Source organism: Myripristis murdjan, chromosome 12 (assembly GCF_902150065.1).
Source record: "Myripristis murdjan chromosome 12, fMyrMur1.1, whole genome shotgun sequence".
Lineage (NCBI taxonomy): Eukaryota > Metazoa > Chordata > Actinopteri > Holocentriformes > Holocentridae > Myripristis > Myripristis murdjan.
Window position 1 is genome coordinate 16,888,074 of NC_043991.1, and position 21,236 is coordinate 16,909,309.

General features: G+C 41.9%; 1 protein-coding gene across 2 annotated transcripts in view; it reads left to right on the plus strand.

The window, feature by feature from the left end:
• The first annotated feature begins 8,673 nt into the window (after window positions 1–8,673).
• Window positions 8,674–21,236, plus strand: part of camk2b2 (calcium/calmodulin-dependent protein kinase (CaM kinase) II beta 2) — a 36,307-nt gene continuing 23,744 nt past the window's right edge. The window contains exons 1-6 of one of the 2 annotated variants that reach the window (XM_030065252.1): window positions 8,674–8,779; window positions 11,036–11,130; window positions 13,474–13,533; window positions 13,785–13,839; window positions 14,491–14,556; window positions 18,978–19,050. In XM_030065252.1, the coding sequence (XP_029921112.1) occupies window positions 8,718–8,779; window positions 11,036–11,130; window positions 13,474–13,533; window positions 13,785–13,839; window positions 14,491–14,556; window positions 18,978–19,050 (411 nt within the window). In that variant the 5' untranslated portion in view covers window positions 8,674–8,717. Of the gene's footprint in view, window positions 8,780–11,035; window positions 11,131–13,473; window positions 13,534–13,784; window positions 13,840–14,490; window positions 14,557–17,982; window positions 17,998–18,977; window positions 19,051–21,236 lie in introns of those variants that run through there. The other variant, XM_030065253.1, reaches the window with a different exon arrangement.

The window sequence follows — 21,236 nt, forward strand, 5'->3', positions numbered from 1 at the left end:
GTGGCACTGTCTCTTGTGCAGCCAACATTTCCATGGAAGTACACTGTGCAGGTTTTGGTTGACTTTCAACTCAACTCTCAAAGGAATACGCCAACGTTGAGGGCAAAAAAATACACATCTTGGAATTTGAAAAAAAAAAAAAAAAGACAGAGAGAATCATTTTAGTAGAAGTTAATTTGTGCCAGATCTTCCTATACCTTGAGCGGTGCTTGGATCACTGTGATAGATGAAAGGATAAATGTGTTCAGTGGTTATAGTTCCACCATCTACCTTCTCTGACACAACTCTTGTTTTTTTTTTTTTTTTTTTTATTCCAAGATGTGTATTTAAAATCCACATGATACGCTGTATAAATGAGACAACTTCTGAGTTGTTGTAACATTTATCTTTTCACTTTGACAGAGCCAGGCTAATGACTCCCATAGACATCTAGTTTTTATGCAAAGCTAACACAAAATGCTACCCATAGGAACCGAACCACTGGACGTACAAAGGTGAAAATGGCATCAAATGGTATCGGGTATGTATGAAAAAGGCCAATTTGCCAAAAATGTCAAAAAGTACTCCTGTGAGGACATGAGTAAATCCACCAGGTTTGGAAGTGAAAATTGTGACTCGAAAATATTTCTTTTAATGTCTGGAGAGTAACAAAATTGATAAATATCATATTTTGTATCCATTTTTATTTTTGGAATTATTTATTACTACTGTGCCTGCCTCTATGTCTGCCCCACTTAGTGATTAATATTAACATTATTATTATTACTATTATTATTTTATTTTTTGCCTCTTCCCCCAATGCCGCTAATCATTTGATCATTCATGTATTCTTGCTGCTGGGTAAATCATTTTTGACATGAATCTTCTGACAAAGACCAACGCACTTCATTCACTGCTCATGTTTCAACATTATGTTGCTCATGTTTCGTTAGCTGGTCACTGGTAGGATTTTTCCTTTTTCTTTTTTCCCTCCCTGTTTATTACTTTCTCTGTGTCAAGGCATATGTCATGTGCACACTTGAAAGCAATAAAATAATAAAATGAAAATGTGATTCTTGGTGAGTGATTATGTTAATCAGGTCAATTCAGCCACAACAACAGGCCAAATCATTGAAAAATTTCCATTTAATTTATCATTACATGCTGCTGTTAATCATTACTGTACAATAAAATGATATTTATTGCCAGTATTGGGATTTAAGAAACACCAACAACAGTCTTATCTGCCTCATTACACCATGGCACCGCGGGCCAGCTGATGGTGGACAGTGTTGCCTCATTGACCCTGAATTAAAATAAAGGCCATACTGCAGGTACACTGCTCAGCTGCAGTGTTAGTGTTGCAAAAAATGAGGAAAGAATATTTTACAAGATACAGGGAATTTAGAAAGAAATAATGGTAAAGCCATGAACAGCCTAGAAAGACTTAGATTACAGCTACTTGCTACACTATAGCACTCAGTACAGTACATAGCTCCCTCTGCCAACACTCTGCAATCATCGAGATATGCCAGTTCCTTGTGTTGGTAGTTGACCAAAAGTAAGTCCCACCTCCCCGCCACATACCCCTTTCGTCCAAGCGGTGAAAAAAGTAAAATTAACCAGTTCTTCCTTCCCCTGTGACCAACCATTCCACAAGGTTTTCATGCAAATCTGTTCATGACTTTTTGTGGTATCCAGTCACCACAGGCATGATTATGTATGCACATCGTGGCACCTGAGAGACTGAGTGGAGCACAGAGGAATCAAGGTTTCCTCTGTAATTTCAGTGCAGCGGTGGTGCTTTTGAGTGGGACAAAGTTAGTTATGATTCACGTTGAGGTTCTAAGGCTAAAAATGCTTGTAATCATTATAGAATCATTCCTTCTATGACACTGGACTATACAATGTTTATTTTATTTTCACATTTTCTCTTGGTGTGGTGATGCAACAGAGGACTTTCCTCTGTTGCATACACACCTATGTATCCACTAGGATACATAGGTGTGTATGTATATTAATAACGTTCTTTTTTTCTTATTTTACTGAAAAGAAAGGTCTCCATGATGAAATCTATCATTTAAATGCTTCATATGAGAGTGAAGAGAATATAAGATATAAAATAAAACAATCATAAAAAGAGGAAAACAAAAAGATCTTTTGTCTTCTTCTTCTACTTCTTTCCTTTGAATTCGGGAGAGGATAAAAGTGTTACACCATCTGCTTTTGAGTCCAGTTATCCTCTCCTGCCTCTATTCTTCCATTCATTCACCATAACTATGGAGGACTAAAAGGGACAGAATGAAATAAATAAATACATCTTTAAATAAATACTTAAAAGTGTCATTAATTAATTAAAATGGGAATTAAATAAATAAATGTGTCATTAAATGTGTCATGAATTCATTAAAATACCAGTTCATTTAATGTAAAAACATATATATAATTATTTCATTATTTATTTAATTATTTCATGGACCGGTGTTGCAGTGCTTCATGAATTAATTTTATCTGTCAAAGTCACCCATCAAAGTCAGTGGGCGGGACTAACGTGAATCTAGCCCAATCGATTGCTTAGGTCTGAAGCCTGGAAGTCTGCCGGAGCCGGAGGAGTTTTGCTGAGAGCCTCTCCAGTTAAAGTTACTGCTTCTCTGAGTAGTTCTGGGCAACTTCTCGACATTTTGTGGCTGCACCTATCTAGCACGCATCGCGCACCGCAGTAACATTTGCTCCTGCAAATCCCCCATTTGCTTGAACCGAGTAAAGGTTGCGCCACCAAGTGTGTCAGAATATCAAATCAAATCAAATCAAATCAAGCTTTATTGTCATTAAGCTACACATACAGCAGTAGTGCACACAAAATGAGATAGAGTTTTTCACTTAGGATCCCCGACTGATGGTAAAGTCAGCAGTTTAAAAGTCTAACAGCTTTCTGGAGGAAGCTGTTGCTCATTCTAGCGGTTTTGCTTTTCACCGTTTGCCTGATGGAAGCAGCTCAAAGTATTTGTGGAGCGGGGGAAAGGGGTCTCTGGCAATGTTCAGTGCTCTACTCCTGCAGGGATGGGATGTTTCCATGGAGCCATGTCTCCGCAAAAGCAAGCACACAGCAGTCTCTCTCCTGCGGGTGTCTCTTAGCAAGCGTAGCTCGTCCAGCTTGTTGTCGAGGGAGCGAACATTAGAGAGCAAGAGCCACGGTCCTGCTGGTCTGGAGGTGTTAGCCTATAGCCTTTAGCCTGTAGCCTGTAGCCTTTAGCCTGTAGCCCAGGGGTGTCAAACTCGTGCCATGGAGGGCCGAGAGGCTGCAGGTTTTCATTCCAACCGAAAACTCCACCAGATGATTTCACTGATCACCCCACCTCCAAGCAGAGAGGAGGGACTAATCAGTGAAATCACCTGGTGGAGTTTTCGGTTGGAATGAAACCCTGCAGCGTCTCGGCCCTCCATGGCACGAGTTTGACACCCCTGCTGTAGCCTGTAGCCTGTAGCCTGTAGCCTCTAGCCTAGCGTGGATCCCGGCTCTCTTCCCCCTCATTTGTTTACGTTCGCACCGCTTGCGCTCCCTCCTCTCCCTGGTGACGGCCGGTGTAGACGCAGGTAAAATCCCGTGCTGGCGTAGTGTGTCCACATCAAAGCATCAAATGCCTCAGTTCTTGCAGCATGCTTTACCTGATGTTTAGTAAAGTCTCTCGGCTGTAGGTTATGCAACCTGAGCGTCTGGGTTAAGCAAAACAGTTAAAAACTTTCACTCTAGAATATGTTTACTTGCTCTGCATCAATCGATTATCTGAAGTCGATCTGTCTTGGCTTGCTGTGCCGGGTAACCAATCAGGTGTTAGGTCCCTCCCACTGACTTTGATGGGTGAGTTTGACAGATAAAATTAATTCATGAAGCACTGCAACACCGGTCCATGAAATAATTAAATAAATAATGAAATAATTATATATATGTTTTTACATTAAATGAACTGGTATTTTAATGAATTCATGACACATTTAATGACACATTTATTTATTTAATGACACATTTATTTATTTAATGACACATTTATTTATTTAATTCCCATTTTAATTAATTAATGACACTTTTAAGTATTTATTTAAAGATGTATTTATTTATTTCATTCTGTCCCTTTTAGTCCTCCATACATAACTGTTCAAAATAAATAAATAAATAAATGATTCTTGAGCCCCTTTTATCAAAACGTTCATATTCATGAGATGTTATTGTAGTCCACTGTGTTAAGTGCCATGGCCTACATGTTGTATTGTGAAATCACTGCCAATATCCAGCCCTGCCATTCATCCATCTGCATACATACACATCCAGACAGTGGTGTTAAAACATCTGTTAGACATTCACTCTATTATCCCCCCATCTTTCCTCTGTAAAGATAAAGAGAGGGGAATGGAGGAGGACAGGGCATTGCTAATGTGTTGGTGGGAGGACTGACGGTGGATGAGAAGGAAAGGAAGGATGGAAAGACACAAGAGACAATAGGATGAAGAATGGGATAAGGCTTTAATTAGGCTGCCCTGCCACTGGAGGCCAGTGTTTGATCTTGTAGTCATGTGAGACCTGATTCAGAAAAATGTCCAATTCTGACTGTTTAGACAGCAGTACAAATATCAGATCTGTGCTACATATAGTTAGAAAGTCAGACAGTCTTGTGCCCATGCCAGTGCTTACACAGCTGAAAAATGTGAAGAACTGCAACAGTATTAATGTAAACCCTCCTCTCCAATTGTCGATATTCAGAGTTTTAGCCAAGTGCGTGCAAGGCTACTGTTAATGGGGATATAAAGACACATCCGGAACTGGGACTATATTTTGTATCAGGACAATCAGCCAACAGCCCTTCCTATTGGCAGCACTGTACCATAACCATTTTAAGCCAAAGAGTACCTCATAGAAGCTTCAGAAATGCATTTGCAAAGATGCACTCACTCACAACCATATACAGAGATGGACTGCGACAAAAAAAAGTGCCAGTGCAGATTCTCCACAAACCTCAACCTAACCACTGTCACACAGCATGCACAGCAGACACCAGCCCCTAACACCAGCACCTGTCTGCATCACAGCAAATGTACATTAATCTACAAGCTTACTGAACCAAATAAGGCCCAGAGAGGCGTACTATTTTTTAGCATAAAGCAGAAGACCGTAATGAACACTCCATTCTCCCTAAAGAACAACACTGCATCATCAGAACATAATAAAGAAGACAGAGTAGTTGTCAAGACGTGCCAGTTCCACATGTTGGATATTCACCAAAAGTTAATCACGGCCACATCCCTTCAGCCAATCAGTGAGAAAAGCTAATCTGAGCTTCCTTGCCATGTGACCGACCTTTCCACAAAGTTTCATGATGTTGCGTGATAAACACAGGTGCCAATGACATTGATGAGGGTTTTGTTCCATTCAGGTCTAACAGAGCAGGACCCTGCCATTGTTCTGGTAGACTTAAATAGACCTCCATTAACTTAGCTTTGCTGCCACTTGACTATGCAGATGCTTGTACAATGTGGTGATGACTGACAAGGAGGGGCAGGGTGGGGCAAGCATGTGGCACACCCTGCACCCCTGAGAAATAATTTGGCTGAGATAGTCCACATTTAAATTTTATGTGACATGGTTTCTCACTTGTTTGCCCCTTTCAAGCACAGCATAACTTTGTCAGAGAGAGACCAGTTCTTGTAAAAATGATTTTTAATGTGGTGGGTACACCTTTACCATAGAAGACTGCCACAGCTGAGCTTGCAGGAGGTGCCTCGTTTAGTTTGATTCAAAAGTTAGATCCAGCAAATATTCCAAAAGGCAAAAATAAATTATGGAAACTTAAATGTAATTAAAGAGATTTAACTTAGCTGGCTGGCTGGCTGGCAAATGAATGACTTCATCAATGTGCAGAGGACAAACTGAAATGTTTTAAAAGTACAACATGAAGCTTGATGAGTGTTAATCACACAGTCTAGAGCACAGATATCTTTTTTCTTCTTTCTTTCTTTCTTTCTTTCTTTCTTTCTTTCTTTCTTTCTTTCTTTCCTTCCTTTTTTGAGATACTTGTAATATTTTATAAAGAGTCTGGCAGAGTCTGAATGATCTAAAAAAAAAAAAAAAAAAAAAAAAAAAAAAATCAGCTGTTTAGTGAGCTTTCACCTCAAAGGAAATTGGAAACAAATGGGAAATTTGTAGCTAACTACTAAAAAATCAAATATTATTCACTCAATATGTAAAAGGTCAGTTAAATTTCTTTATTCTATAACGATATTTTGATTGGCATGTCTTACCCCTATATAATAGATCCCATATTTTGTCTCTCGATCACCTGCTGCATTTATGTTACTGCAAATAATATTCATTCCTGTTCCATGGTGTATCTAAGGGGTGGCACAGGCCAGCAGCTGCAACCCTATAAAACCCCACCCCACAGTGCAGCCACCCCAATATTGGGCAATAAAAGAAGTGAAATACTGTCATTTGGCAGGAATTTACAAAACCAAAATTCTGTGAATGCGACTCCATTAAAGTGAAAGCAGCATTCGCTCTGCGCAGAAGCCAGCCAGTAGCAGTCAAAGCTGCTGGCAGTGAGGGAAACTCATAAAAGACAGCACATAGTGGATAATGTCACAAGTGATGGGACTATGTGGTAAGTTTCCCGTTTTTGTGGCTGAAAATCTGTAGCTACCTGACTGTTGGTGACGAGGCTGTAAGCAAGACGCTGCAGAAAACTTGGATAGTTTCTTGTCAAAATGTTTGATGCGCTCCGCTGTTGGGAAGGAGGAGAGCTGCCACACCCCCAACAACAAGGAAGGCTCAAAGTCCAATTTTATTCCCTAAAACCACAGATGAAAACAGCTTTATCACAGTCCAAATTTAAAACTTGCCATGAAATCCTGTTCTCTTGTGGCTACTGAGAGAGAGATGGCAGAGGACGCCTGTCATGCCCGGCTGGGATGGAGTTCTCCTGAGAGGCGTCTCCTCCCAGTTCCTGGGGAGCTTCACCTCTCTGACTGGACTGAATGGGCGTCTCAAGTAGCCTGTTGAAGAGAGGTGAATGAACTGCTGAAACATTAGGGGTACATTTCCTAGGAGCTTGTAAATTTGAATGTTTGTACCACTATTTCTAACTAGTGTTTGTGTCTATGCTTTTGTTTTTATATTTGCAAATAAAATTGAAATTTGACCCTGCTAGGGATTACTCATTTTTCTTCCTATTGGCTACAGTTCTTTTTTTTTTTTTTTTTTGCTCATTAACTGTGGGCCTGTACTGAGACTGTAAACAGTGATTGGGAGCTCACAATATACTTGGCCTACATTTCCAATGGTCTGGACCTTGAAATAGCTGCTCTTCTAATGAAATAGAAATCACAGATAATCAGAGAGAATATTAAGAGAGAATATTAGAGAATGTTAAGAGAAAGGACAAAAGTAGGGAGATCTCTAGCTTTTTCGGGAAGAAAATCAGAAGATAGGCCAAAGGACGTGAAAATGAAATAAGATGAAAGTGATTCAGATGGAGGGAAAGAGCAAGACAATGACAGAGAGAGAGAACAAGACAGAGCAACGGATGGACAGAAAGACAGGAACCAAGAGACAGGTGAAGAGAGACAGAGAGGTTAAAGAGGTCTCTGCCACATGAGCAGCTGGACCTCATAGTTCCAGTTTATAGCAATGCTTACAGTTCAGTCAGTACATTTTTTTTTAACTTACTGGCTATTTTCATTTTGCCCAATATTAAACATTGTGGTACAGATACTAGGACTGTGTTGTTAAATAATTAATCTCATACCAGTGGTGTATTGAATGCAAGAGCAATCACAGTTAGTTATTGTTACTGGAGTTTATAGTTGGGTATTCATACAATAATGCAGTAATCATAAACCATTTTCTCTGTCTTCTATTTGAATATGGTTGAGTAATGCACCCCTCACCCCACCTACCTGCCCACCACCCTGATAAAACCCCATGCCACCCCTTTGCCACCCCCATGTAAAAATTTCTAGATCCGCCACTGGCCCCGTTAAAACATCTCATATCGGGAAAGAAACGGATAGGTCATTGATTACAGAATTACAATGCAAATCAGTTTTTAATTTCAAGTTCGATTCATGCTTCGGCTAAATTTAGAGGCAGGAAAAAATGGGACAAAACACCATTCGGCTTGGGTTAGGCTATCAAACGCATAAAGTAGGTTATCTCCTTGCATCAGAGCGCAGCGCAAGGCCACTGGTGAGGCAAAACGCATCTCAAGTGGACAAAAGTGGACAAACTTCAGGTGCGTGTTACACATTCTGGGAAATCCCCTGTGTGTTGCACTTTATATGCTTCGGTGTAGTCTTTGCCACATCTTAGCATTGTAGTGATTTTTTACCCCCCCAACGAGAGGCAACGCCAGTGTTTGCAACAAGTCGCCTCAATTTTTATGATTGCCCCTCCTTAATCAAACGCGGCGCTCCCCCGCACTGTTCAGTCAGCACAACTCCCGCCGCTGATTTCCGTTTTTATTCCCTGACCAGAGAAGCGCGTCATGAAGTGAGCTCACATTACCATTTCGTGTGGTATTTAAAGAGTCCTTGCTTGCTTAGAGTCTTTGCCTAGCCGGGGACCGTCTGCTGGGCTGCAGCTCGACCACCCAGCCGTCCGGAGGTTTGAAGTGGGCGGAGATTGAGGTCCTCCAGTCCGCAGCGACACCGTCTGTTTCGGGCTTGGGACCCGCACCGTCCGAGGAAACACCATGGCAACGACTACTTGCACGCGTTTTACAGATGAATATCAGCTGTATGAAGAGCTTGGCAAGTAAGCCGCTGTTCCATTATGTCATTCTGACTTTGCATGCCGCTTGGCTTGACCCTGTCCTAATGTATGAGGGATGGGGGGGTTTGCACATCTGCGGATAGTGTGTAATGGATGCAGCTCCATCCCCTTCAAAACAAAAACACACGCCGCGGCTCTCCTGCGCGTCAAATTAGCCGCTGCCAAACTTAAAATATGATCATCGCTCAGTGTTTGGGCGATGGTCCGTGAGACCTCCTCGATGCAGTAGCCTTGTTGAGGCAAGGCGTCAATTAGTGAGATTTTGCATAAACTGTCGCGTCTTGTGGAAGGAGCTGCATGAGCTCAGAGGCAGTTAATGGGTCGGTACAGCACCCCCCCCTCCCAACTAACCCCCCTTGCCGATAGGCTAATTAAGGGGCAGATAGGCCTAATATCGGAGGGTGGGGGGTGTGTGTGGCGGGGGTGTGTGGAGTGGAGGATGTGATGGAATTAAGCTCCATCGTCATTTGTCTTTAATCACAGTGACACTGAGCCTAATAGAGAAGTCAGAGGATGCTGCTGCTATTCTGCTCCTAATCTTTTGAGGTGTGTGTGTGTGTGTGTGTGTGTGTGTGTGTGTGTGTGTGTGTGGCTTGTGAAAAAAAAAAAAAGAATGTGAGAGGGAATCAGAGACAAATGGGAATCTGTAAGTGGGATGCAGGCGAATTCAGAAAGAGGGAAACTGAAGAGGCTAAACGGTGTCACAGTGGGTAGGAGCAAAGTGGACTTTATGTCCCTGTCAGGTTGTGCGTGGGTAGAGAGGATCTCTCTGCACTGTTTGCCTCACAGGAACATTTATTCTAGCCCTCAAAAAACACAAGCGCGCTGCTTTGGTGCCTTTAGTTTCTGAATCTATGCTCGTTCGTAATAGACATGCCTTAATTTTTACAGTCATGCCATGTGTGACAAGGCTGTCCTTTCTGAGGATGTCGTTTTGTGTGGGTTGGTCTCTAGCCTGTGTGAATGTGGGGGGATGTGATAAGTTAGAGACAATAGTCATGCTGAAGTAGCAGCAGCTGCCCTCACTGATAACAGCCTTATTGCTTGTTTGCCTGTGTTGTCACTTTTTTGGTTGTGCGTGTGTATGTGAAGGAGACAAACAGCCAGTGAGGAATCTAGGCATTGATATGCAGATATGGACAGGAAGACATTGTTGGAGAAGAACCAATGATTAGAGATGGTGCTCTACCAAGTGAGCGTGAATGTACAGCATGTGGGAAAAGCAGAGAAAGGAGGGACCAACTTTGTCCCTGTCTATTTGAAGCGTTGGCTGCGGATCTTGTCAAGTCTGTTAAACTTGTCCAACAGACAGAGGACTTTAAGGCGTGGTGGGACAATCTCCACTTTCACTTAGTAGTGAGACAGTATATCTCAAGATATGATGTGTTATAAATAAACAACAACAAAGTGGGATTGTTATGTGTATACAGTAATAATGCATATCTCAGGACTAGTCTATAAACAGCTTAAAAGTTGTCATTCCAAATAATGTCAGTGGAGAGCTTGTGAAACCATGACGGACAAGCTTTCTTATGTGTGATTAGTGTGGCGCAATAAACTGTAGCTGATATCACAATTAATTTTTATGCCCTGTACATATTGTTGTCTCTTTGCATTGCCATACATCCCATCTCCACGTCCACCCACTTCACTGATGACACTTTATGTTAGAGCTCTTCTGCCTTCCCCCCTCTACCACAAAGCCAAGAGTGTCATGCTTACTCACCACATCCCATCACAATGTATGTGTGTTGGAGTGTCTATGAGAGACAGGGGCTCTGAGTGGAGTGTGAGTGTTTCATTGCGTAACAATAAGGTGAGCTAAAATTAGCACTCAGAAATGACAGAGGTGGTTATTTCTGTTTGCCTTTGTTGAGTTTGATGAGCAAAATCGTCCCTAAACACCAGCAGACACACAAGAAAGGCTGCTTTTCTCACTGCTTTGTGCTGCTGTTTCATGTCACTCACATTACCGTCACACTGATATGATTCCTCGCTAGACAAGCAAAGAAGAGAAGGCACCCGCAGGCCTATTGGGATCAGTGCGGTAGGTATTTGTTCTCCATTCAGCTTGGCTATATCAGCCATGCCATGCCAGGGTGGTTTAAAAAGAGAGATATGGTCCAGGCTAACAATGAAGCTGAGGTCACTGACAGCTGAGATGCCCCTTTGATGCTGACGAAGCTCATATGGCAGCTGACCCATCTGCTCCTCCTGTCTCCTATCTTTGTTTCCCAGGGGGGCCTTTTCAGTGGTGCGCCGTTGTGTCAAACTCTGCACAGGCCAGGAATATGCCGCCAAAATCATCAACACCAAAAAGCTCTCCGCCAGAGGTGAGAAAAAAAAAAAACACACACACACACACACACACCAAGAAAAAGAAATTGAAAGTCAGTGGAGAGAAAGTGAGAGAAACATAAAGCAATGTGATATGTATGTTTTCAGCGACTGAAAAGAATAGGACGAAGCAGAGGCATCAGGGTGATTTTTCATCATCATGCCGCCTATGTGTGTCCCAGATCTGCAAGCTCACATTAGCATATTTTAGCGAGTGTTTGATTGTAGTGTGTGAAGCATTCACGTCTGTTCCTCTGAGAGAGGCAGATGACTGTTTTAGTCAGATACACGGTCATATCCACTGCAGGAGAAGGGATCCGCGCATCCTGAGGACAGTTGAAATGAATAGACTTTTAAGCAAATTGGTACAAAAACAGACCTCTTCCAACAGCTAAAACAATTTCAAGGCTCATGCGTATTTTTCACACATGAAGGATGGTTTAGGACAGAATGTAAAAGTATTATGTGTCGCAGTTTTAAACAGCAGCACCTCAGTTGGCTGGGGTGCTTGCAGTGCAGCCACAGCATCTTGGGTTTGGGATCTTTGTCACATGTCATCTCTCTGAACAGAGTGCACAATGCATTACAGAATAATATCATCCATGTAAGGATGTACAGTTGTGTTGAGTGGAAGCAATGTCATTTATATGTACTGTGAATAGCTTTGGGCCCAAGATAGATCCATGTGGGACTCCCTTTGTGCTTTTGTAATTAGAAACCATAGCAGGAATACCGATATCACCTCCACAAAACAAGTTTTCAGCAGTAGCTAATAAATTTTTGCGCTAGAGAGCTTAAGTAGCTTTACCACATTTTGTTCCATGAATTAAATAGATTAAATAACAACTCTGTAAATGATCATTTCTCACTTAGTTTTTATATAGACTGCTGCTTGTGAAATGCAACTCATTTGGGAAAGTAAACAATAGCTTTCTGGCAGTTTGCTGTTTCTAAGCTACACATAACAACTATGAAAACAGTTTAATGATACACTTTTAAAATCTTAAATAATCTAAATACACTACACAGTCAGGAGGACAAGCTCTGGGATCAATAAAACATGTAGACAGGAGGTAAGGAAGTCACTCATTGGTGTCTTTTTCCCCTTTTTCATTTTATTTGCCAAAATGGACCTTAGAAGTATCATCACAAAAGTGATTATAGTGAATGTGTTTCAACCCCCTGTAATCAAGAATATAACTACACTACACTATATCAAACCATATCATGGATATCCATTCAACAAAGCCTTTATTTTTGGCATTTTTTGAAACTCTCAGTCTTATTTCCCTAGGGATTTTGGACTGCACACCAAATGGAGGAGATGTTTATCTACTGCATACAAATTCCCACAGATTGATGACTTCCATGTTAATTCTTTTTTTTTTCCCAGAAACTCAGAATCCTTTAGCTTTAGTCTGTGTTGGGAGAACAGCTCCCCTTTCCTGTTAGGTGCTATAAAATGATCTTGCAGATTTGCCACAAAATCTGATTTGGTGGCACAAAATGTTCACGGCAATGCAAAGGCTGGAGGAGGCTGATAGTCTCGTGATGACGTTAAAATAGTCACACAAACATCTCAAAATTTATATGGTAAATGATTACATTTACATTAGCACCTTTTTTAAAGCACATGTCTTGGTAACCACACACAAAGACTGTGCCACAGTAGCGTGGCTCTTTAGCCTCAGGTCGCAGCACCTTACCTTGACCTACTGTTTGATCAGTGAGACCGGGTCACACAACCTCTGCTGTTTTTGTAGGAGAAAGAGAAATCCCTCTGTTTGAACAGTGTGAGTGTGAATATGACTCAGCAGGACAGGAGTAAGTGTAGTGTCCTGGCAGCCGGAGTGGAGCAGAGAGAGCATAGGCACTGGGATCGCTCAAAGTAATTTCTCATCAAGACACGCCCTCCCCTCTGCCCTAACAGGACGCCTGGATTTCCTCTTCTGCTCTCCTCTGATATATTTTCATCATGAAATACATACAAGACAATAAACAACATTGAATCTGGAAATGCTTTCTGGTGTTTTTTTCGTGCCTACATGGGTTCCCAGTTTAAAAAAAAAAAAAGTTCTCTGTATGCAGGTTCAGCAATTTAAGAAGAGCCTTTCATGGATACATGATTCAAAACAAATGATGACATAACCTGTTTTTAAATTTTTGTGCGAGCAATCAGCACACCTTGTCTTTTTTTATTTAGCAATCTGTTCAGACCAATTACATAAAAAAAAAAAACACCAGGAACCTTCTCTAAATAAGTTTTCATGTATTAAACTTCTTGTACAGTTCTTTACAAATTTGAGATTTTTAAACTTTCTGCTTGATTATTTCTTTAGACCACCAGAAGCTGGAGAGGGAAGCCAGGATCTGCAGATTGCTCAAGCACTCGAACATCGGTGAGACTCCACCACTTTTAAGTTACAGATTTTTATTTTATTCAGGAGGCTGTGTTTTGATGTGCCATTAGATTAGACTGTATGAAGGTTTAATGAATGGCTGGTGAATTGGGGTCGCAGCAGCAGCAAATAACAGGATACAGCAAAGAATAAAGCATTGTACTGTATTGTATAGCATGTATGGACATATAAAAAATCTCTCTCTCTCTCTCTCTCTCTCTCTCTCTCTCTCTCTCTTTCCCTCATACCAGTGCGTCTCCATGACAGTATCTCAGAGGAAGGCTTCCACTATCTCCTGTTTGACCTGTGAGTTTGTTCATTTCCTCGTTTCTCCCACTCCCATCATGCTGAAATCTCATGAAATCTCCTCTTTCTTCTTACTCCCTGCCTCGACTTCACTCTCCGCTTTACTGTGCTACACTCCACCTCCCTCCTCCCTCTCCCCTGGTGCTTTATTTTCCACTCCCTTTTTCTCAATCCTCGCTGCATCTGTCTTCTTTATACCCCCCACTTTATTTATTTATTTTTTCCTCTCTTCTCCCCCTCTCCGTCCTCATTCCTCTTTTCTGTCCCTCTTCCTCTCCTTCTGTAAGTCTCTCCTCATCCCTCCTTGTTTCCAAGGCAGTTTCCCCCATTACATAACTGTACAACCCCCTCCTCTCAGCTCCCACTTTAGCCTGGGTTCCTATCACACACACACACACACACACACTTGCACACACATGCAGACACACACAAACAGAGCCACACTCCCCCGCACCGGAGCCAGTCTCCATGGCAACCCAGTCAGAGTGAATCCTGCAGCCGGGGTTTCCCCCTAATGAGGACATCCCCCTCCTGTCTGTGTGTGTGTGTGTGTGTGTGAGAGTGTGTGTGGGTGTGTGTGTGCTGCCTCAGTGCAAGAATGTGTGCTCATATCATGCAGCATTTTTAAACCTATGTCTTTCCATTCATCAGGGTGACAGGAGGGGAACTGTTCGAAGATATCGTGGCTAGAGAGTACTACAGTGAAGCAGATGCCAGGTAATTGCAAATAAATTTTGTCTGGCCTTCCATCTCTCTTCATCCCCTCCATATGTCAGTCTTTCATCCTCTGCAGTCCTCAAGCCCCAAGTGTCCTCACACACAGTTTTTGATGGATAGTTTTGATATAACGATGTATTACTGATGCAAAATGCCTCTGCACATTTTGCACAAATTCGCCCAGTGAAGAAAATTGCAATTGCGTTAAGTGCTTTCCCCCAGAGACAGAAATTCACAGACAGACAGACACATGCCCATGCACAAAAAAAACACACACACACCCACGCCTCAGCAAACTTAAATCAGTTTGGCTGTGGAGGTGTTTGGCAGAAGTGAGAGAGAGAAAGAAAGAAAGAAAGAAAGAGAGAAAGAGAGAAAGAGAGAAAGAGAGAACGAAGGGAGCAGAAAAGATGAAAGGAGGATATAGTGAGGTAAGACTAAGAGGCGTGGTAAAAGGGGGAGGAGCTGTTTTCCTTCACCTCTTTTTGCTCTTTTATATTTATAAAGCTCTCTCTCTGTCTCTCTCTCTCTCTTTCTCACTCGCTGTCTCTCTTTCACTCTCTCTCTCTCTCTCTCTCTCTCTCTCTCTCTCTCTCTCTTTCTCTCTTTCACACTCCTGGCTCTCATCACTTCATCACATCACCTGTGTTCATGTTCAGGGCTCTAAATAAACTTGTCTTTGCCTTTTTTTTCTGATTTGATGGCTGTGACGCTCCCATCCTAAAAACAAACACATAATTCATGATAAGCTGCCACATATTTGGCTCTGTGAAACCAAATGCAAAAACTGCAGCTTAATGGTTACCCAAGACAGTGTATCCTGCTCCCATCACTGTGAGGATAAATTCATCAGCAAAGTCCTCCGTACCAGATTCATCATAATTATCATCAATACAACTTTGAAATCAATAGATATAGACACTGAAAAAACAACCAAGCAGGAGAAATGGACAATCATTAATGACATCATCAATCAGTAGGAGAGCTTACTGAATCCAACAAGCCATCACTGGTCTCATTGTGACTGTGGTATAAATAGATATAGATGATCAATAAATAGCCTATGATGAAAGAGGGAGGTCCTTGAGTGACATCACCAGGTGGCTGTCACAACATGGTGTAGTCACTGAAATACAAATGGATGTCCAAAGTGCAATAGTGCCTCAATGTTAAAGTGCAAATCTAACATATTTATCCCTGCTGGAACAAGTGATTACACATCTCATTGCAACTTGGGGATCAATAGATACTGATGGTCCTGTCTCAGCCACCCAGTGCCGGGCATCAGGGACGCCACACAGACTCACATTAACTGCGATCCCAAGTCGTAGCATGTCGTGTTTCAGAATCAGGAATTACAAACTTGTTAACGTAACCTGTAAGTGACTAGAGCCATGGCTTTTTGGGCTTATACAGACAGAATAGGCACAGTGTATTCACACCGATCTCATTTTATTGTATATATCACTCCTGTATTATCTTATTTAATTTTTTACTTACTTTTTTGAGGTATAGGTATTTATGGAAATGTATTTCTTTGATGTTAACTCTATTCCCTGCTGTGTCAAATGTGACTTTGCCCTACGGGGGATCAATAAAGGTACATCTTATTAAGCGTGGCAGAGCAAGGGAATGGGCTTAAACAACATCACCAACTGAGAGGAAACTCTCCTCTGGGTTTGTCAAGCCATTACACAACTCAGGGTTGCTCTGCTGAGTCTGATGAGGTATCATTTGTGTCAGTCAAACTGCAGTGTCAATAGAGGAAGCTGATCCAAAAAATCAATCAGGAAACGGAGAGGGGCTTAGATAACAATAATCAATAGGACACTAGCAATGATGGATACTGTCAGGTCTGACATTTGTTTGTGCAACTTCAGGATTGCTCTCCTTAGCTGTCACTCATGTAAATGTGACTTCAGGATCAGTAGATGTGGACTTTATCACATCTAAGACTGGCTTTGTGATCAACCCAGTCAATCAGGAAGGGAGGAGGGGACTTAAATGACATCAATCAATCAGACCTTTTTCACAGCAGCCATTTTGACATGAAATAGCAGGGTAAACACAGGTGGGCTTGAGATCAGCTGAGCTAGATGAGAAAATCAGCACTTTTTTATTATTATTTTGGTTGACAGATTAACATATATTGGCTGGGCTAAAATAGGAGCAGAAGAAAAAAAAGTGTTAGCTGGGTGTTACGTGGCATCATGCTGTGTGTTTCTGACTGGACTGCCCTGTATAGTTCACACTAGTCTGTTGTGCGTGTTGCTCCTCATCAGGCCTAATAAAGTCTTTAATCAGTTAGTGAACGCTCTCTGCAAAATGGATGTCAAGAGGAAAGTAACAGGCATCAGACTTCTTTGACAGCTGGATATGACTGGAAGGATGGGACTCTATTAGCCATTTGGAGCAGCTCAGGGCAAAAATAAAATAAAATAGAATAACAGTAGCATTTGTTTAGTTACAGTTGGGTCGATGATCACAGAGGATTTTCAATGCTGCCACTAAAGTCAAGTAGGACTGTTGGTATGTCAATATTACATGTCCAGTCAACATTTAGGTCACATACTGTATGACACCAAAAGGACAGCACTTTAGAGCCCTGATGTTTTTACTGTTGTGGATTTCCTGTCTATATGTATCAGATATCCCTGTTTTTCCTTTTTACTCTGTGCCTCTCCTCCCCCTATGCTCTCTTTTCTCCCCCTCAGCTGCCCTCATTCTCCCTTGGTCTCCTTACATAAATTGTGTGTGCATCTGACTGTGTGTGTGTGTGCGTGGGCGTCACTATGTATATGTTTGTGAGATGGTGTATGACTGTAGCATGGCTTGATTACTATGCAACAGTGTGTCACTGATGGTTTTCTCTCCTTACACCATCTCCTTACACTCTCTGCTTTTATCTCCCCTCCTTATCTTATACACCTTTCCTACTGTCCTATATTTACCTCCATATCCCAAAACCTTAAAGCAATGATCCAGTGTTTTGGAGCAATGTTTTCTTTTTTTTTTACACAGACTAAAACAAGATATTTGATACCATTTTCACCTCTGTGCATCCAGTCGTTCGTTTCCCATGGATAGCTTTTCACATTAGCTTAGCATAAAGACTAACCAAACCAAAGCTGTCTGATTTACACAATATATCATGAGTAAATGGTATCAGACATCTTGTGTCAGTCTTTGTAAGTTGATTTTGCCCAAAATGTTGGAGTATTCCTTTAACAAAACAGTCAACATTGAATCCTGAGCCCCTCTTCTCCCATCCTTCCCCCTCCATCACCCTCTTGGCTTCTTTCTTCTTCCTATATCCTCCATGTTTGCTCCCTTTATCTACTCCTCACCCTGTTGTTTTGTCTCCACAGTCACTGTATCCATCAGATTCTAGACAGTGTGTGTTACACCCACCAACATGACATAGTGCACAGGGACCTCAAGGTGTGTGTGTGTGTGTGTCTCACTGTGTGCACTGCCCTGCACCCCTTTGTACAAGGGTTGGTCGTCACATGCTTGTTTTGTGCTCACCTTTTGCCTGTGCTTCCGATGAACTTGCCTGTGCCTGCAGTCTGTCTCTTTGCGTGTCTGCCTGTCTTTGGGCTTTGCTTTTGGGACTCTTGTTGCACTATTTTAGACAGTCTTGAACTAGAATTGCAATTTCCAGTGGGTCCTGGCAGACAGAGCACCATACCCTCAACCCTGTGAGAGAGCGAGAGAGAGAGAAAGAGCGAGAGTGAGAGAAAGTGAGTAAGCATGAGAGAGAAAGAGAGAGAGAGAGCATGAGAGAGAGATAATAGAGTTCAGTGGAGTAGCGGTAGAGCAGTGTCTACCTCAGATGCCTGAAAACCTGATAAAATTTTTTTGTCAAAGGCACTGCTGCTGTTTCTGAATAAATTACACAGGAGAATTTGCAGGTTAGACACACTGTCTCCCACATGGAGCCGCAGCGCACTCCTACACTGCCTGACTAATGTTTGGCCTTTTCCTGAAAATAGAAAACAGGAAAAAATTGCACACCTTCCTCAGCAGTTCACTGGCAGTTTCCACTGTTCACACTAGGATGTGTGTGTGTGTGTGTGTGTGTGTGTGCGCACACGTTTGCACTATCGCTTACAGTCTACACATGCCTGTTTTTCAGTCTGAGCGCGCATAGGGAGAGCTTTTCTGTATTATATATTTATAAATGTGTGTGTGTGTGAGAGAGTGTGTGCACCTATATATCAGAGTGTAAATTGGTGTTTCAGTGTATGACTGAGTGTGATTGATTGTGTGTGTGTGTGTGTGTGTGTGTGTGTGTGTGTGTGTGTGTGTGTGAGTGTGGTGTGTGCACAAATATTGAGATATTGCTGCCTTTGCATGAATCTGATAGCGGGGGCTGAATGTGTTCAGACTAACCTGCTCCCCCTGCTGTTTGCATGCAGTCATTGCATCCAGCAGATCCTGGAGGCCGTGCTCCACTGCCATCAGATGGGGGTGGTACATAGAGACCTCAAGGTGAGTCACCAGCAGGGATGTGTGTATGACTGTGTGTGTGTGTGTCGGGTGTGATTTATGGTTGTGTATGTATGCGTCTGAGTGTCTGTTATACTGTGTACCAAACTCTGGTAAGTGCAGAAAGGAGGGTTTTCAGAAGTCATTATTTTGCGTGGTCCCTGCATGTCAGTGCATGTTTCTTGGCTTGATCTGTCAGTGCATGCGTACCTGAGTGTGTGTGCGTGCCTTTTTTACGTGCGAGTACATGGACATTTTCATTTATATTTGATTAAAGGACCGTACCAGGGATTTTGATTGTGTCCCATTTAAGAAAATTAACCCTCATTTTACATTTCAACAAGCCATGTTGCAGATTATGCAGGGGTACTAAAGACTTCACTACATATAATCAAAATCCCTCCATTTTCAAATTAGAGTTTTTCGTTGAAACACGCACCTTATAGTGTTCTGCTTCTGTGGCTAACAAAGTCGTCACCATTCATGAACCGCAGAAGTGATAAGTGGCTGTGTAAAGCAAAGGTTTTCCCGGGGACTACTTTCTGAAGAGACCGTTTCCCTCCACCCAGTTTCAAGTCATCAAAACACAACAGTGCTGCTGCTTTTAGGAAAACCAATGTGAACAACTTTATTACGGTGATGGAGTACTAATGTGAAGAACAGTGGAGGATTTAAGAAATTTGGGGCCCAAGGCAAAGGCAGGCATGGGGCCCTCTGAAATGAGAAGACAACACACAAAACAGGGGCCCTGAGATACACATAATACGATAAGCATTCTGCTGGCATTTTAGCGAAAGGATTTTAATCAAAAACATAATTAATGTGCACAAATAAGTAATAACTGTATTAACCATAAGTGTATGAGGAGTTTTATGGGGCCCTCAGGAACTTGGGGCCCTAGGCAACCGCCTAGTTTTGCCTAATGGTAAGTCCGCCCCTGGTGAAGAAAGTTTGAAAGTCTCTGAAAGTTCATGTTCATATGGTAGTGGAATGAATTCAAAGCGATGGCTGGATAAAAGGGAGGGAAAATGATTTGGGAGGTCTAAAATACGACCTCTCGATAGGGAAAAGATCAGACATGAAGTTTAAACGTTTTGTAGATATTAGGCTAAAAATGCAAAAGCACTGGTATGGTCCTTACGTAGTGTACGTATTCATTTTAGTAGAGCGGTGTCTTCCAAGAGTGCCTCAGAGTGATTAAGATCAGTATGATTTGAGTTGCTCCAGGTACAGCGACGGTTTGTTGCATGTATTAATGATCCTTCACCAGACCAGCGTCGACTCACCTGATGTAATTGCAGTGGGACTCTTTGGGGAGCTCAACAATTTCTTTAACCTACAGATACATATCAAGCACTGCTCACACAGAGTATACCAAATGGGAATGATCGGTGGCTGTGATGTGATAATTTCCCCTGAGGTGTTGTATTAAATTACTACAAAGGAAAAGAAGATTTTATTGTTTTGTTTTGTTGTCCCGTCAGCTTTTCGTAAAATGAGGCCCAGTGATGTAGGCCGTTGCCATCCGCTCCTTTCAAAACCCTTAAGGCCAGAAGAAAAATGATGTCTAATATCCTATCGATCAATATTTGGTCCTCGATGGGCACGAGCAAATATCATTTATGGCTTATAGGCCGTAGTTACTGTGCATGTTTTTTTTTATGAAGGAAAGATTAGAAAAAACAAGGGGCACATATTATGTTTTTCACTTCTTCTTGATTTCCCACCAGTGCAGTAATTTTCATGCTTTTATGCAGCAGTAAAATAAATGATCCCACTCCTCCACATCATGATGTGGCAAGGAAAGGAAACAGGCAGAAATTTTGCCTGTCTTCTCCTCTCCTTAGCTTTAATTCTTTCTATTTCCCTCTCTATTTCTCTCTCTCTCGCTCTCCCTCTCTCTCGCTCTCTCTCACCCTGTCCATCTCTTTACCACTAATTCTCCCTCTGTGTCTTGTACCCTGTCAGCAAGTGAGTCTGACTTCACAGTGGGAACAACCACACTGTGGTAATAGGGGGAGAGAATGTCAACTCGCACCTTGCCGAATGCATTTATTTTTACGAAAAAACAGCTCACTTTTCCCCACTTACTTCTTTACTTTCCCCAGATTTTTCGTTCAGGTTATTCAAACAGAGAGCTAAAGCTAAATTATTTTAACAATTATTATTCATGTAGGTATAGACAAGGC